The sequence below is a fragment of the Somniosus microcephalus genome, chromosome 33, assembly GCF_052327205.1.
Source record: "Somniosus microcephalus isolate GS21.2 chromosome 33, FLI_Smic_1.0, whole genome shotgun sequence".
In the NCBI taxonomy this organism is placed as follows: domain Eukaryota; kingdom Metazoa; phylum Chordata; class Chondrichthyes; order Squaliformes; family Somniosidae; genus Somniosus; species Somniosus microcephalus.
The window spans coordinates 20,403,004-20,419,198 of NC_141019.1; the positions used below are offsets into that span (position 1 = coordinate 20,403,004).

A 16,195-nucleotide genomic window follows, 5' to 3' on the forward strand; every position below is an offset into this window, starting at 1 on the left:
GTGTGAGTTTAGTCATTAAAGGTCGGTTTTCAAGCCCCTCGCCCCAGCCAACCCCTCTTCCGCCGGAAACCGTGAAGTCGGGAGGGGGGGCGCGGCGGAAGGGTGGAGGAATTCCCGCCGCATTCCCACCTCAGTCATTTTTACTTGCCTGCCCCAGAAGGGTGGAGGCCTAATTTAAATGGCATCACTGCCAGAGACAGCAGCAAATAGTCAAGACCACAGGAGGCCCAGGCATATTTTTTTTCTTAACTTTTCAAAAAAGGTTCCTTGTGGGCCAGGAGGAGTGGTGCCTTGGGCCTCCCCTGCCCCAGCTTTCCCCCTCCCTCCCCCGATCACAGACTTGCTGCCATCTTCCAATCCATACTTAACTTGCCGGGGACCGTTTCCATGGGTCCCAAGAGGCAGCCTGACCCGCCCCAATCACCCTCATTCTGACCTCTGCTCGCTGCCAGTGGCATCCATTGGTCATGGTGGGATTTGAACACCGACCTCTGGGTTGCTGGTCCAGCAGAATCATTAGTTGTTGGTGGGTTTGGTGCTAAACGGCAGAATGATACTCCGACTCCAGGGGTTAAATTACGAGGAAAGATTACATAAACTAGGGTTATATTCCCTGAAATGTAGAAGGTTAAGGTGTGATTTGATCAAAGTTTTCAGGATATTAAGGGGAACAGATAGGGTAGATAGAGAGAAAGTATTTCCGCTGGTTGGGGATTCTAGGACGAGGGGGCATAGTCTAAAAATTACAGCCAGACCTTTCAGGAGTGAAATTAGGAACCACTTCTACACACAAAGGGTGGTAGAAGCTTGGAACTCTCTTCTGCAAACAGCAAGTGATGCTGGGGGTCAGTTGTAAATTTTAAATGAGATTGATAGATTTTTGTTAATCAAAAGGTATTAAGGGATATGAGCCAAAGGTGGGTATATGGAGTTAGGTCACAGATCAGCCATGATCTCATTGAATGGCAGAACAGGCTCAAGGGGCTCAATGGCCTAGTCCTGGTCCTATGATACGAATTGAGACGTACAGCTCCTTTAATGAATAGTAGCTCATCTTAAAAAGGAAAAAAAGGGTCTTTTACAAAACTCTCACGCGAGCCTAAATGTGATAAAGGGAGATACCTGAATACTTGCGGGAATCCCAAGTTCCTTTCTAGAACTGAGGGCAATGCCTAAAGCCCCACGCGTCATAATGTGACTGGGATGGAGCTGCGACACAAAGCGGCAGCTTGATCGTATTAAACGCAAGAACAAAGGGCTACGACATACTAGCTGGTGCGAAGGTATCTCCCTTAATAATACTTCACGTTATGTAGTAATCCTGTAAAAAGTCCCCTTCTTTTAAAAGATATTCCCACTCTGGAGGGGGAGGGGGGAAATAAATATTCGACATTCAGAAAAACATGATTGTTGCTACAATCCCACTGCCCTCTTTTGGGGCTTTCTGTCTGAAATGGGAACTCCCTGCGCTAGGCACCTGACCAAACCGAGTAGCGATAGGTTGCTAGGGTGGTTGCTCCGGACGACCAACAACATTGAAAGCTGAACTATGCTTCAAACTTCCCTAAATACCAGTTTCACTTTTACCCTCTGCCTGGATAACTTTCTGCAGGGAGAATAGCATGACGTGAATAATTTGCAAAGAGCATGGAGCACTTAGACTGGAATCCGGTTCAGCAACTTCCAGACTCCTTGGGCCGGCCATTTAATTTTCAGTTCTCAAGCTCATAATGTTGGCACATGCGTTAATACTTAAACCTACTTGGATATTAGGGAGCAGCTTTATTGCTGTGATACAAATCCTACAGAATTCAAAAATATTGGCTTCAAAATACAGGCCAAGAAATTCGTCACGGGCGGGATCGGATCAGATCGGCCGCCCACTCTACGCAGCGCGCCTGATATTCAGTTCCACTGACCGCCACCCGAGGTGAATTGCTCAGCCATAATCTTGAACACATGACTCTGTCTTGCCCACCACTTCAATCACTTCACTGCAAAAAATAAATGTTCCTGCCATTTTCATCACGGGTTGCAAGCTGTGCGCCGAATTCTTTTGCTGTCCCACAGGCTGCAATTAAATCTTTTGGTTTTTAGCGACGTTAGTCGTTCACAGCTATGAACTGAGCGATTTCCTCCTTTCCCCCCTCCATCAAGATATTCCATTGACCAGAATGCAACAACAGCATCTAAGGTTTGGCAGAATTATTGTGGCTTTCAATCAATACTTCTGCACTAAACACGTCTCTTTTCGAAGAGAGACGTTTCCCAAGACAGACACAGCAGGGCGGGCTCGGCCGCCATCTGTTTTAGGACAAGGGGGTTCCAAGTCGTGAGCGTACAGTAGGCTTTTGGCTCCAAGAGCTGGTTCCAGGACAGTTGAACTTGTCTCGTCGAAAATGTGCTTGGATTCCGGTGGCTGCCAATAGGAGGAGATGACAAATCGCCAACTGGCAAACTCGGAATTAGTTAAATTAGGCCGCGGTTATAATCTTGGGGAAAAATAAAACACTTTTGAAAACATTTTACACAGAAACAGATTTCTAAAAAATGCCTCAGTGGAAAGAAAATGAAACTGTGGATGCTGGAAATCGGAGCTAAAAAGCAACAAACTGCTTCTCATGTAGTAACTAAATGCCTCAGGGTAATCCTCAAGGGATCTTGGGCACCAAGCAGGAACAGGAGGAGACCTTTCAGCCCCTCGGGCCTGTTCCGCCATTCAATTAGATCATGGCTGATCTGTACCTCAACTCCATTTTCCCAGCTTTGCTCCATACCCCTTGATACCCTTAACCAACAAAAGTCTACCAATAAGAACATAAGAATCAGGAGCAGGAGGCGGCCATTTGGCCCTTCGAGCCTGCTCTGCCATTCAGCAAGATCATGGCTGATCTTCTACCTCACCTCAGTCTTGAAAGCTCCAACTGTCCCCCAGCATCCACAGCCTTTGGGGCGAGTTTTCCAGATTTCCACTACCCTCCGTGTGAAAAAGTGGTTCCTGATTTCACCCAACTCTAATTTTAACATTGAGCTCCCTTGTTTTGTATTCTGTCACCAGAGGAAATGGTTTCTCTGTATCTACCCTATCGAATCTTTTTAACATTTTAAACGCCTTGATCAGATCAGCCCCTCAACCTTCTAGCTAGGAGGGTGGAAAGAAGTTACAGGAGGTGACTGAAGGTGCAGTTGAAAGGGCTGGGAATGCCCCAACAGGCCGGCCAGCCTCCGAAAGAGAGAAACGAAAAGGTGAACGTCTCAAATGACAACAGAAAATGCTGGAAACACTCAGCAGGTCAGGCAGCATCGAGGAGAGGAGAAACAGAGTCGACGTTTCGGGTGGAGGACCCTTCGCCAAACTGGAAAAGGTTGGAGAGAAGAGAGATTTTTAAGCAGGGGAGGAAAGAACAAAGGGAAGGCTGGTGATAGGCTGGAAGGCAGGAGAGATTAAATGACAAAAGGGACGATGGTGCGAGGCAAAAAGAGAGGTAATGGGACAAGTTAAGAAACAAAAGATGACCCTAGATGAGGTGTGAATGGCGACGGCAGAATCATCGACAGCTGCCATGTGAGAAGACAAGGGGGGGAAAAATAAACAGATATAGGGGTCGAGGTTATAGTTTTAACGTCTCAGGTAGGCCTGGACAAAAGTTCTATCCCTGAAACACTCATCTGCTTTTCTCCCTCTCACCCGCCACCTTCAGATACTGACTGGTTCGCTGTGTGCTTCCAGCATTTCCTGTCTTTTTTTTTCAAACCTCCTAAAATGCGCTGATCACAGGCTGAAATGTTGGCAATGGTCCGTCTGCTTTTTTAACACTCAAGTGCATGAAATAAACAGTTGGAAAGCACATCCTGTTTCGGTCAGTAACGCTGCAGAGCATAAGTGAATGGAATGTGATTTTGATAAACTGAGCCTCTATATTTAGACCAAGTTATGCGTTTGTCCAGAAACAACTAATCCTGTGGGGGTGGGGGGGCGGAAGGAAAGGGGGAAATCAGGCAGTTACAAGGCTGTCTTTCTGTCTCTGGAACTTAGGTTTAAATCCAGCCTAGACTAGCTAGATGAACACCTCTCTCTCTCTATGTTTCTCCCTGCAAGTCTCCTCGCTGCTGACTGTAAAAGGTGCAAACAGGAGGTGGCTTCGAGCGCGCTGAACTTCAGCACAACGCAACACCCACCAGAAGCTGGACACCACTCAGAAATGGCCGGCCCACGGGTGGCTGGGGCCAGACGCGAGATGACGCACAGGCACAGGCGCCCCTCTGACGCCAGAGTCAAGGGAGAGACAGCCGCGCTCTTCATCGAACCCAAGCAACCGCTGACCCAGAATGCCCACACCGCTGGCCAAAAGTGGAAAGCTTTCCCATTCCCCTCTCTGCTGTCTTTCACCGTGAGAAGGGCTCGCCTTGCGAGTTCAGAAACTGCCAAGGCCCCACAGGGCAGGACATCACCCAAGATTGAAAGAGTAGGACAGAAGATGAGGGAAGTCGAGATAAGGATGAGGGTCAAATGCTGGTTTGGGCTGCTCCAGGATTGCCTACACAAGCAAATTAGCAATTAATAGGCTTTATTTTGTGGGGCTAGGGCACGCTCTAAACCTGCACACTTCAAATATATTACCACACACTTAATAAAGAATACTCTGATTGCACCAGTCTTTAGAATGAGAGGCATCATCAGTACATTACCCTGCAGAGCCTGCGAATGGAATATTCTACATACCAGGTCCAAGCTCTGCAATTTGAAGCCGTACACAGCTCCTCTTTTACTGCTGTTCATGTAGTTCCCGAGTGCCAGAATAATCTGGGGGGCAGGGGGAGAAAGACACGCTATTAGATACGTTACAAAGAGTATGGCAAAAGACAGTTGCTCCGTATAAGCTCCAGCAGCATTAAAGGCAGTTGTGATCGCAGAGAACGCTGCACGAGTCCACTATTAGTACAGACACATCCCTTTGTGGGACAGGCATATTGCAGGCCAGTGGTACTCGCAGTACAGCCACTTGCGGCCGTCAGAGGACCTACTGCTCAAGGTGCTGCTGGCCATCCAGTTGCAGCCTGCCCAGCTCTGGGATGCCGACGGAGCTGGGATGCAGTGCTGCCCTTTTCCTGTGCTTTTCATTGCCCTTCAGTATAAAGATGGCAACTATTAGGAGAGTCGGGGCTGCCCCCAGCTTCGACTGGACAAATAGCACCAATTTCCACAATTGTGGTCCCTTAGACAGCTTTTATTGGAGCACATAATCTAGGCTGACACTCCTCATGCAGCACTGAGGGAGTGCTGCACTGTCGGAGGTGCCATCTTTCAGATGAGACATTGAACCGAGACACCGTCTGCCCCCTCAGGTGGACATAAATGATCACACAGCCACTATTGCGAAGAAGAGCAGGGGCATTCTCCCCGGTGTCCTGACCAATATTTATCCCTCAACCAACATCACCAGCATGGACCTGTTGGGCTGAATAGCCGGTTTCTGTGCTGTAGATACTTTGTAATCACTAAAACAGATTAGTCATTATCTCATTGTTTGTGGGATCTTGCTGTGCACAAATTGCCTGTCGCGTTTCCTACATTACAACAGTGACGACACTTCAAAAAGTACTTCAGTGGCTGTAAAGGGCTTTGGGACGTCCTGAGGTTGTGAAAGGCACTATAGAAACGCAAGGTCTTTGTTTAATCAGTTATTATCTTTTGGGAAGTGCCTGGTCTCCACTCAACAATTGGCCACCGTGGCGGGATTGAAATCCTATGCCCCGTCATTCCACACCGCAGCGTGTGGCAGGATTCCAGAAAGAGAACCTTGAACAGGACACTGACCGGGATCATAGGCCTTGGCAAAGAGGTTCGTTAAGCAACACAGGCACACACTCAAATACAAGCAGGTAATTAAGATACTCTTCGGAAGTAGGAAATGATCCCAATTTAGTCCGATCACAGTTGATTGAAGTGAAAAAGGTTATAAGCAAAGCTCTGTGACACTAAGATTGCTGCTTTTCCACATGATGTATATAACGCGTGTCATTTTAATGGGATTAATTTGTGACCAATTGGTTATGCATGCGTTTTTACAATTTTTTTTCTTGGAAGCAACAGCTTTTCCCCACTTCACTCCAAGCAGAATTAGCTTTTTTATTTCTGAATTAATTAGTTTGTACTTCTCATGTTTGTTACTCCCTAAATGTATTTCTTCAAAATATTTCCAGAGCTTCCTTAGCCACCTTGCAAGTGTACAGATTTGTGTAATGCCTTCAACTGCCTAGACCCCAAGCTCTGGAATTCCCTCCCTAAACCTCTCCGCCTCTCTATCCTGCTTTAAGACGCTCCTTAAAATCTACCTCTTTCCTGTGCTAAAGTCTCTTTATGTGGCTCGGTGTCAAATTTTGTTTGATAACGCTCCTTGGGACGTTTATGTTAAAGGCGCTATATAAATGCAAGTCATTTTTGTTGTCAAATGGCAGGGTAGGGGAGACTGTCAGAGACTCTTCTGCAGCAGAGGAGCTGGATTCAAGCAGTTCTCAAACCTAGGGACATGCGGGTATACATACAAGACTGCATAATCACCAGGGCTTAAAGCAAGTTGCGCTGCGATGGTCTCAACCCTGTTTTTACACTGGTGTAGTCATGCAAGTATAATTATGAAGGGTGAAATTAAACTAGCTCTTCAGTTTTGGATGAGAATTTTTTCCGATCCTTTTCCCAGGAGAAGAACAACCTGCTCACAGCCCACCCAGTGCCAGCCGTGGCTCAGTGGGCAGCACTCTCGCCCCCGAGTCAGAAGGTTGTGGGTTCAAATCCTACTCCAGAGACTTGAGCACAAAATCCAGGCTGACACGCCTGGACATTGTCAGAGGTGCCGTCTTTCAGATGAGAAGTTAAATTGAGCGGTCTGCTCTCTCAGGGGGACGCAAATGATCCCATGGCACTATTTCGAAGAAGAGCAGGGGAGTTATCCCTGGTGTCCTGGCCATCATTTAAGAGTTTTCCTGGCCATCATTTAAACACTCAACCAATATCACTAAAACAGATGAGTTGGTCATTATGTCACTGCTGTTTGTGGGATCTTGCTGTGTTTCCTACATTACAACAAGGACTACACTTCAAACGTACTTCATTGGCTGCAATGCGCTTTGGGGCTGTCCTGAGGTCGTGAGAGGCGCTATATAATTGCAAGTCTTTCTTTCTCTGCCTAGGCTGGTCTAAACTGACTTTGAGGAGATGGGCAAGAATGACACATGGTAACTGGTCCTCAAATATACCCTCCCCTGCAGAACGGTCTGGCATCAGCACAGCAGAATCTGGCAACTTGATATGGGTGAAATCACTCTGGAATCTTACTCCACGGCTGTTCGAATATACCGCGCAAATCTTATCCCAATTGGAATCATAACGAAAGCACACTCACCTCCAACATTCTCTTCAACTTCTGCGAGGTCTTAATAGATGCAGAAGCAGCTATTATTGCATTCAGTTGCTGGAAGAAAAAGTTAGAAGGTAAAATATCTTATAGGTTCTATATATTGGTATACAGATGTTGACCTCAGATACTAATGTTATGAAACCCATTGATGTAATAAAACTCACTACGCACTTGGTTCGAGTATAAAGCAAGGCTTTAATCAACTTGTTTCAGAACATGGAGGTCTAGTTGTACTTCACTAGTTCCTGTCTTACAAAATGTCCCTGAGCAAGCTGGGCCCACGCCCGAGTATTTATACTCCTTGGACGGCGCCACCAGCTGGCCGTCCAGCGTTATTTCATGAGTTGTTTCTTCATGATGAGATTTATAACACCCATCGTGTAAATATATTGGAACACAGGGTTCAGGGGGATTTCACAACAAAATTTACTTTTCAATTTACTGAACAGTTGAAGGAGATCAAAGATATAAAGCAACTAGCCTGAGGTCATTTACAACAACAATCTGCAGCTGTAGGGGTGGGGGAGGGAGAGGAAGCGGAGGGGGAAGAAAGGGCCTTGGCAGGGGGGGGTGGGGGGCAGGTCCTGGGGGTGTAGGTGGGGGGGGGGGGGGGGGGGAGAAAGAGGAAAGGGCCTGGGGGCGGGGGAATTGCGGGAGGATAACAGATAAGGGAAATGGAAAGAGGATCGAGTCAAGGAATGAAGGAGGGGTTCGGAAGATGTCTCGTGTAAAACGAAACCCTAGCGGTTTACCTCCAAGTGAAAGATAGATCAGCCCTCATCAGAGAGAGTAGCTGGGTCATCCAGTATTATAGTCTTCAATGCATGGGGTGCGGAGGGCAATTGTCATGGCCTAATGCCATCATAGCAGAGCTCAGCCAAGCCAAAACAAATGGTGATTGAGCCTGGGATCTTGCTGGTCCATATAGCGCAGGACCACAACGAATGGTGTATTTACCATCATTGGGGAATTTCTTGTGTTTATTGATAGAAACATAGCAGGAGATAACTGCAGAATATGGTCAGTGAATTGCTAATGTTGCTCCAATACTTGGAATGTTCTCTCTATATCAAACACTGGAAATGTGGCTTACTTCCCCGCGACCCCCTCCCTAGTGCCCCCGATTTAAAGATGAAGGAGACCTACCGGATTCAACATCTGAATATTTTCGGAGAAGTTGCCGACAAACGTCATGATGGTCATGCGCTGAGAGAGGCGCTCGATTTTGCAGAACTGCAGCATGAAGCGGTCCTCATTGGACAGGTCGTCGAGTGGTTTCCGCTCCTTCTCGTACTGCTTCAGAAGCTTCACCTCATTCTCTAAAGGCAGGAAGCGATTCAGACACTCCACAAAGTCCAGGGGCAGGGTCTTCAAATCATACCTACAAGAGGGAAGTCAACGCTTTAGTCCAGTAAAATAAACTCGAATCACCATAAACAGTCATCAGAGCCTTTACAACTGAAAATTACTCTGGGGGGTGGGGGGAGGGGGTTAATTTCCCACACGCGCTCCAAGCGAGTCATTTCAAGAGTGCCGCAGAGCGCGCGCATCTTTTGCCCGGCTTGATCGCACATTACAAAATGATCCCCGGCACGGAATGGCTGGCTCGCCGTTATAGCGCTGAATTCATGCCTTGGCATTGTTAAGCTTGCAAATGCGGGCAAAATTGGCATCTAAAATCCAGCTTGCACCATTTATTATTATTATTTTTATTTTTTTGCAGCGTCCTCGCTTCGTGCAATTATTTCGATCCCTTTGCTGGCTTCCCAAGAGCGCCGGAAGTTACCGACTGTACCCGGGTTGCAGTTTGGGACGCTGGGCACAGAGCAATGCCCCAACATGAATTGCGAAGGCTTTGACTTAATCAGCAGGTATGCGCCCCTTGGGTCAGAATCATGCAGATATATGCCCGCTGCCCGGGAGCACACACAATGCCTTCATTTTAAAGGCAGTCCACAGTGCTGCCGCTGTTTGAAGGGAAAGGAAGATCGGAGGGTAAGGATACCCACTGCTGCCACAACTGATGCCGCTTTTGCGCCCCTCAAACTACAGCCGAAAACAAGTACAACAAGGCTCACCAACACGACAAGGATGATCATGGGTCCAGTTTTTCGTGAATGGATGTCCATCCATCAATCATGCAGTCAGACTCTGCAGTAGATACGTTTGGGGAGTGCTAAACGAACGATCCCAAAGATCCTGGCTCAATCCAGAGCCGTGGCACTCCTGCACCGCCTTGAAGAGTGAGGGCGGGGATGGGAGCTGGTTCTCCAGCTGCTTGCCTCTCTTCTAAGGACTTGTGCGTGCCCGGGTGACCCTGGAGCAAGATCACATGGGGCCCACCAGTTTGCTTCAAGCATCTCATGACCGGTGGGCACCCTTGTCTGGAAGTGATCGTTGTTTTGTGGCATTGTGGGGGGGGGGGGGGGGGGGGGAAAGCCACTGGCACGCGCCCGGTTCAAGCAAAATAGGACAAGGACAATCAGCCAACTTATGGAGGGAGGAGCAGAATCCACTGCTCACGGCAACGCTTGAAGGCCCAGAGTGAGAACAACGAACATGAGTACCAGTGCAAGGCAGAAAGGCTGCACCAACATGCGATGCTTTCCAAAGAGCCCGACTGTTAGCGGATTCAAAATGCCAACACTCCAAATCTACCCATGTGTCTTTCCAGTCTCACTTTCTGCTGCACTTTTGTCTCATGTTCTGTCCTCATCATAGCTCTTAGTCTGGAGCCGCTTTCCCCCCCCCCCCCCCCCCGAGCGCTCTTAAAATAAATACTCTGTACAACACCAGAGTTCGAGTCCAGTGCTTTTAAGCTGAAAATTGCTGCTGTCCATATTATTTGGTGGACAATTAACGCATTTGCAAGACATTCCTTCGTTTGTTATTACACCGGCGGTAACTCACACATTGCAAAATGAGTTAGTCTCCACTAGAATAGCGGATAAAGGCATGTCCTCTGAATAGATGACCTGTCCGTCACCAAGAGTAACGTCGAGGTTTTTATTACCACCATTCTGTGTGCCGTGAATGTCACCAGCGCGATTTTGCACACTACTTTCCGCTTGTGCCGCATGTGCATGTGGTGTGAGCCATCAATCACACTACTCCTGATGCCCTAATGCCAGGAGTAGGTATGCTGGCAGGCTGTGTTGGTTTCCCTGCTGGTCTGCTGGGATTACAGTGGCACGAGAGCGCCAAGGGTCCAGCATCGGAGTCAGCGGCATCGGGCACCGTTCGAGCAGCCTGGTGCTGCCCGTCTTCTGGCACATCTGCCCTCGCCGCTGCAAAAGTGCTTGATGGCCTGGATTTGGCACCGTGGCGAGAACCTTGACCGCTACATGCATGCGCCTGCTGAAGGCTCGCTCCTTCCCATGACCAATAATCCGTCGGAGAGCACAGTTTTGGGCATCTACAAGGCCTGTGAATCCCCGCGTCAAGGTTGTGCAACTGTTTTCCAAGCGGGTTGGAACTGGCATCTTGGAGTCTGGACCCATATGGTTCCCAAAGGAGCAATCGAAGCATTCACGAGGGATGCCCCCACTGTGCCTATGCCCATGAGGTCTCCACTGCAAATGCCACTGGTGTTCCACATGCTCCATGGCAGGCTGCAGTGCCACCAACCTTTCATCCAGAAATGCGCAGATTTGGGCGATGGGACTCCTCCACAAGCATCCCCAGAGGTTGTAGCGCGTGTTCCGCCGAGACAAGTGGCAGACGATCCTGCTCAGACAATAATCTCTATCTGTAAAGAGGCCCGATGGAGGTCAAACTCCCCAGGTGCTGCAGCAAGGTCAATAACCAAGCAAGACCTCCATCCAGCTTAGCGATGGGGCAAAGTGGAGGAGCCATCTACACTGCCACATTACCTTCTAGTAAGATGAAGAGTGCCTGCAGAGGTGCAGCATTCCGTCCAGCTCTCTGGAGGGAAGGGAGGAGGAACGGATGGTGTCAAAACGCAGGTTAAGAAAAATTGCAATGTTACAGAGACACACAAAACGCCATTCAGATACCAGCAGCAGCAAACCCCTTTGTACCAAAGCACCAGATTGGTGACCGGTTTAAGAAAATGCATCAGAGAAGCATGCAAAGACCAATGGAGTGAGAAACTGGGATGGCCAAAGTGGACAGCTCCAGTGTGAAGTCAGGTGGACAGATAAGCTGGGGTTGGGATGCAAATCCATTTACTAGGAGCGGAGCGAATTGGGTTTCCTCGTAGTCCGAACTGGTCAAGCCAATCAGAGGCTTGCAGCCCCGAGTCACGTGCCCACAGAAAACTTTAGTCACAGGTAGGGCGGGGCGAGAGGAAGGGAAGCGATTCTGCTGCAGTAACAATGCCAGCCATGAGCGACCCTGGGGAAAGGGGAGGGAGGGGTAAGAGGCAACAGGAAATGTCAGTCACTTTCTTAAGTGGACCGTGCGGGTGAAAGTCAAATCTGTCACCTACAAAGTAAAAATAGGCCTTCTGCACGTGGCAGGGTCAACATTCACGAATGAAAACACCACGCGGTCAGTGAGATAGTGACTGAAATTTTACAGCCCCAATATTTTAGTAGCCTTACAATAAAGCAAAAGCACAACCCACATGTTAAGAAGTGGGTGGGGAGTGGGCAGGGCAACTGCAAGATTAGAAGCAGAGATTGGGGGGGGGGGGGGGTATCATAATTCGTGGTAAAAATATTGGGAGGGGTCAGGCACACCCCCCCTCATCCCTCCCAGTGGTTGCGCCCGTGCGACAAAGCGCAACTGTTAAATCCTTCCCGGCAAATCGGATCCGGGCGGAAAACTGGAGGCGGGGGGGGGGGAAAGAGCAATCCTGGACTGTGGGGGGGGCGGGGCAAAGGGGTTGAGCAAAACGATCTACGCAAATGCACGCGGCTGCCAGTCCACACTTCACACTCAAGCGACACAATTAAAGAGGTCTGAAGGCTTTACAACATACATTTGAATGGCCCTGCAAATCTCTTCAGTTGTCTTGCCAGCCTTGCGCAGCGTAATGGCGAGATTCTTTGCTCGGTTGGCTTCGAGCAGCATCACTTTACTCAGCGCTTTCTGCGCACTTTTGCTTTTCTGACAGGAGATTTCAATGGAGGGTCCCTGGGCTTTCGTCTTGAAGAGGTCTTCAAATTCATCCAGGTCAAGCTCCTACAGCACAAAGTGATTGGATAAACACCTTTATTATTATTTTACACTCGTCGGTCTCCCGTGCTCACGGGCAATTTCGCTTTCAAATTGTGCCTCCCTGCGATTGAAACCTTCTCTCTGCACGTGGCCACTTCTTTCCGCGTGCATCTCTCTGCCTTTCTGCTCGTGTTCCACTTTTTCCTCTCTCTTTCGCTACAGCTCTCGCACACTTTCATTGCTGTCTCTCTGCTTGACTCTTGATGCCACCCTCCGTCTCCCTCTTTCTGCAAGTCACGCCTTCCCTCCATTGCATCGCTCCTCTGTACGTCTCCCACTCTCCATCGCTCTCGCACGTTTGACGGTAGGCGAATACAGGGATCGGGCGGGGGGAGGAGAGGGGGCCGGACTGGGCCTGGTGGACTGCGAGAGAGGGGCCATCTGGAAGTTGTAACACGTGCGAGTGAGGGAGGAACTGGAGGATGGGGCTTGAGCTGGGATAGGAGGCTCAGGAGAGAACAGTGTGGGAGCCTGGGAACTGGGAGGGAGAGGTGGCAAGGTCTGGATTGAGAAGAGCCGGGGGGGGGCGGGGTGGGTGGCTAGAGTCTGGGCTTGAAGAGAGTGGACGGGGAGGGGCATTGGGGTTTAGCTGTGCTGTGGACCAATTCCTCTTGCTGTTGCGATAGATGTGGAGTTGCAGTCCTGACTGGCCTGATACTGACACTGCAGCTGGTGATGGGGGCGGGCGCGTGGAACACGGTGGCCTGAGGCTAGGAGGGTATGGGAAAGTCCTGGGGTTGGTTAGGCAGCGGGACCTTAGGTTTTGGCCGGGAGGGAGCTGGGCTGAGTGGAGAGGCAAGCAAGAATAGGTCCGTCAGCACAGGGGAACCTGCCTCATCAAGATTGCTGGGCATGAGACAGCAAGGCACCAGGGAGAGGAGCGGAGGTGCAGGGAGCATGACATGGGCACAAGGAGCAGAGTCTGGGACTGGGGAGAGCTGCTGGATTGAAGCCTGGAGACGTGGCAGTAGGGTGCACCTAAAACCACAATGGTGTAGTGAGGGAGTGGAGATGGATGGTCTTCTGTGGTAGAATGGGGAGTACATCAGGTGGGCTTCAGTGAGAGAGCAGAAGCTTTGCAGGGAACAAAGCCCGAAAAGAGTGGGGAAAGGATTGATGGAGGAGGAGAAGAATGGACAACTATCATGGCAACAAAAAACAAGTGGAATACTTCGCCCCCTCCGAAAGATCTGACTGGTCCATGACCGTTGTATTGTGTGGCTTGCATGGATGAATCAACAATGTTAGAGGCTCACTACACTATCACAGATACAAGGGCGTTAAATCGGGGCGGGATCAGTGTGTGCGGCGGAGGGGCCAGGGCAAGCAACAAACTCGCAGGCCAAGGCTCGAAGAGATTTTGACTCCCGGGCCATTTTAACTAGTCGGGCCCCCGACTCCCACCCGAACCCGGCAAGAATCACTGCCTGGCCGGTGGGCGGGAGCGGGAATCCGTGCAAGGGAGGCCCAAGGTTTCCTTGTGGGGCCCAAGAGGAGAATTCAGATCCCTCCTGGCCCCACAAGGAAATTTAGAAAAACATTTCAAACTTACCTCGCTAGGCCTCTCCTGGTCCTCGATCCAGCTCCTGGCAGGTTTGGCCTGGTGGGGAAGCCACCAGTGCTCTCCCGCTCAGGCCTCAGGCTAAAATCGCAGATCGGGCCCCATTGACATCACCACAGCCCGACCTGCATATTTAAAGAGGACCCCACCGGCTCGGGAGAGGGTGTCCTCGCCGCCCGCAATTTCAAAATTACAGTTGGTCATATCAGGGCAGGAAAGGAGTGGGCAAGTCCCCCACTCCATTTTAACTTCCTGCCTCACCGGTCTGGTTTCCACCAGTTGAGGCCGAACCAGTGTTTTATAAAGGTTCATCATAACTTCCTTGCTTTTGTACTCTATGCCTCTATTTATGAAGCCCAGGATCCCGTATGCTTTTTTAACCACTTTCTCAATCTGCCCTGCCACCTTCAACGATTTGTGCACATATACCCCCAGGTCTCTCTGTTCGTGCACCCCCTTCAGGATTGTACCATTTAGTTTATATTTCCTCTCCTCGTTCTTCCTACCAAAATGTATCACTTCACACTTTTCTGCGTTAAATTTGATCTGCCACGTGTCCACCCATTCCACCAGCCTGTCTCTGTCCTCTTGAGGCCGATCACTCTCCTCCTCACTGTTCACTATACTTCCAAGTTTTGTCTCATCTGCAATTTTTGAAATTGTGCCCTGTACACCCACGTCTAAGTCATTAATATATATCAAGAAAAGCAGTGGTCCTAGTACCGACCCCTGGGGAACCCCACTGTGTACCTTCCTCCAGTCTGAAAAACAACCGTTCACCACTACTCTCTGTTTCCTGTCACTTAGCTAATTCCGTATCCATGCTGCCACTGTCCCTTTTATTCCATGGGCTTCAACTTTGCTGGCAAGCCTATTATGTGGCACTTTATCAAACGCCTTTTGGAAATCCATGTACACCACGTCAACCGCATTGCCCTCATCAACCCTCTCTGTTACCTCATCAAAAAACTCAATCAACTTAGTTAAACACGATTTGCCTTTAACAAATCCGTGCTGGCTTTCCTTAATTAATCCATACTTATCCAAGTGACTGTTAATTTTGTCCCTGATCGTTTCTAAAAGCTTCCCCACTACCGAGGTTAAACTGACTGGCCTGTAGTTGCTGGGTTTATCCTTACACCCTTTTTTGAACAAGGGTGTAACATTTGTAATTCTCCAGTCCTCTGGCACCAGCCCCGTATCCAAGGAGGATTGGAAGATTATGGCCAGTACCTCCGCAATTTCCACCTTTACTTCCCTCAGCGTCCGAGGATGCATCCCATCCGGTCCTGGTGACTTATCTACTTTAAGTACAGCCAGCCTTTCTAGTACTTCCTCTTCATCAATTTTTATCCCATCCAGTATCTCAACTACCTCCTCTTTCACTATGACTTTGGCAGCATCTTCTTCCTTGGTAAAGACAGATGCAAGGTACTCATTTAGTACCCCAGCCATGCTCTCTGCCTCCATGCGTAGGTCTCCTTTTTAGTTCCTAATCGGCCCCACCCCTCCTCTTACTACCCGTTTACTATTTATATATCTATAGAAGACTTTTGGATTCCCTTTTACGTTAGCTGCCAATCTATTCTTATACTCTCTCTTTGCCCCTCTTATTTCCTTTTTCACTTCCCCTCTGAACTTTCTACATTCAGCCTGGTTCTCACTTGTATTCTCAACCTGACATCTGTCATACGTTTTCTGCTTCATCATCCAGGGAGCTCTGTCTTTGGTTGCCCTACCTTTGCCCCTCGTGGGAATGTACCTCAATTGTACCTGAACCATCTCCTCTTTAAAGGCAGCCCATTGTTCGATTATAGTTTTGCCTGCCAATCTTTGATTCCAATTTACCAGGGCCAGCTCTATCTCAACCCACTGAAATTGGCCTTCCACCAATTAAGTATTTTTACTCTAGATTGCTCCGTCATTTTCCATAGCTAATCTAAACCTTATGATACTGTGATCACTGTTCCTTAAATGTTCCCCGACTGACACTTGCTCTACTTGACCCACCTCATTGTCCAGAACCAGGTCC

The 16,195-nt window shown here is 49.0% G+C and overlaps 1 protein-coding gene across 5 annotated transcripts in view; it reads right to left on the reverse strand.

Annotated features, from left to right (window-relative positions):
* The window catches only part of LOC147096992 (formin-like protein 3), a 190,603-nt gene that overhangs the window by 24,372 nt on the left and 150,036 nt on the right, over positions 1-16,195 (reverse strand). For all 5 annotated transcript variants that reach the window (XR_015074454.1, XM_085972707.1, XM_085972706.1 and 2 more), the window contains 4 exons: positions 12,364-12,566; positions 8,565-8,799; positions 7,404-7,472; positions 4,724-4,804 (listed from right to left, as the gene is read on the reverse strand). Coding sequence is in view for 4 of the 5 variants with exons in the window: in XM_085972707.1 (XP_085828833.1) it covers positions 4,724-4,804; positions 7,404-7,472; positions 8,565-8,799; positions 12,364-12,566 (588 nt within the window). In the remaining variant the exon portion in view is untranslated. The remainder of the gene's footprint in view (positions 1-4,723; positions 4,805-7,403; positions 7,473-8,564; positions 8,800-12,363; positions 12,567-16,195) is intronic.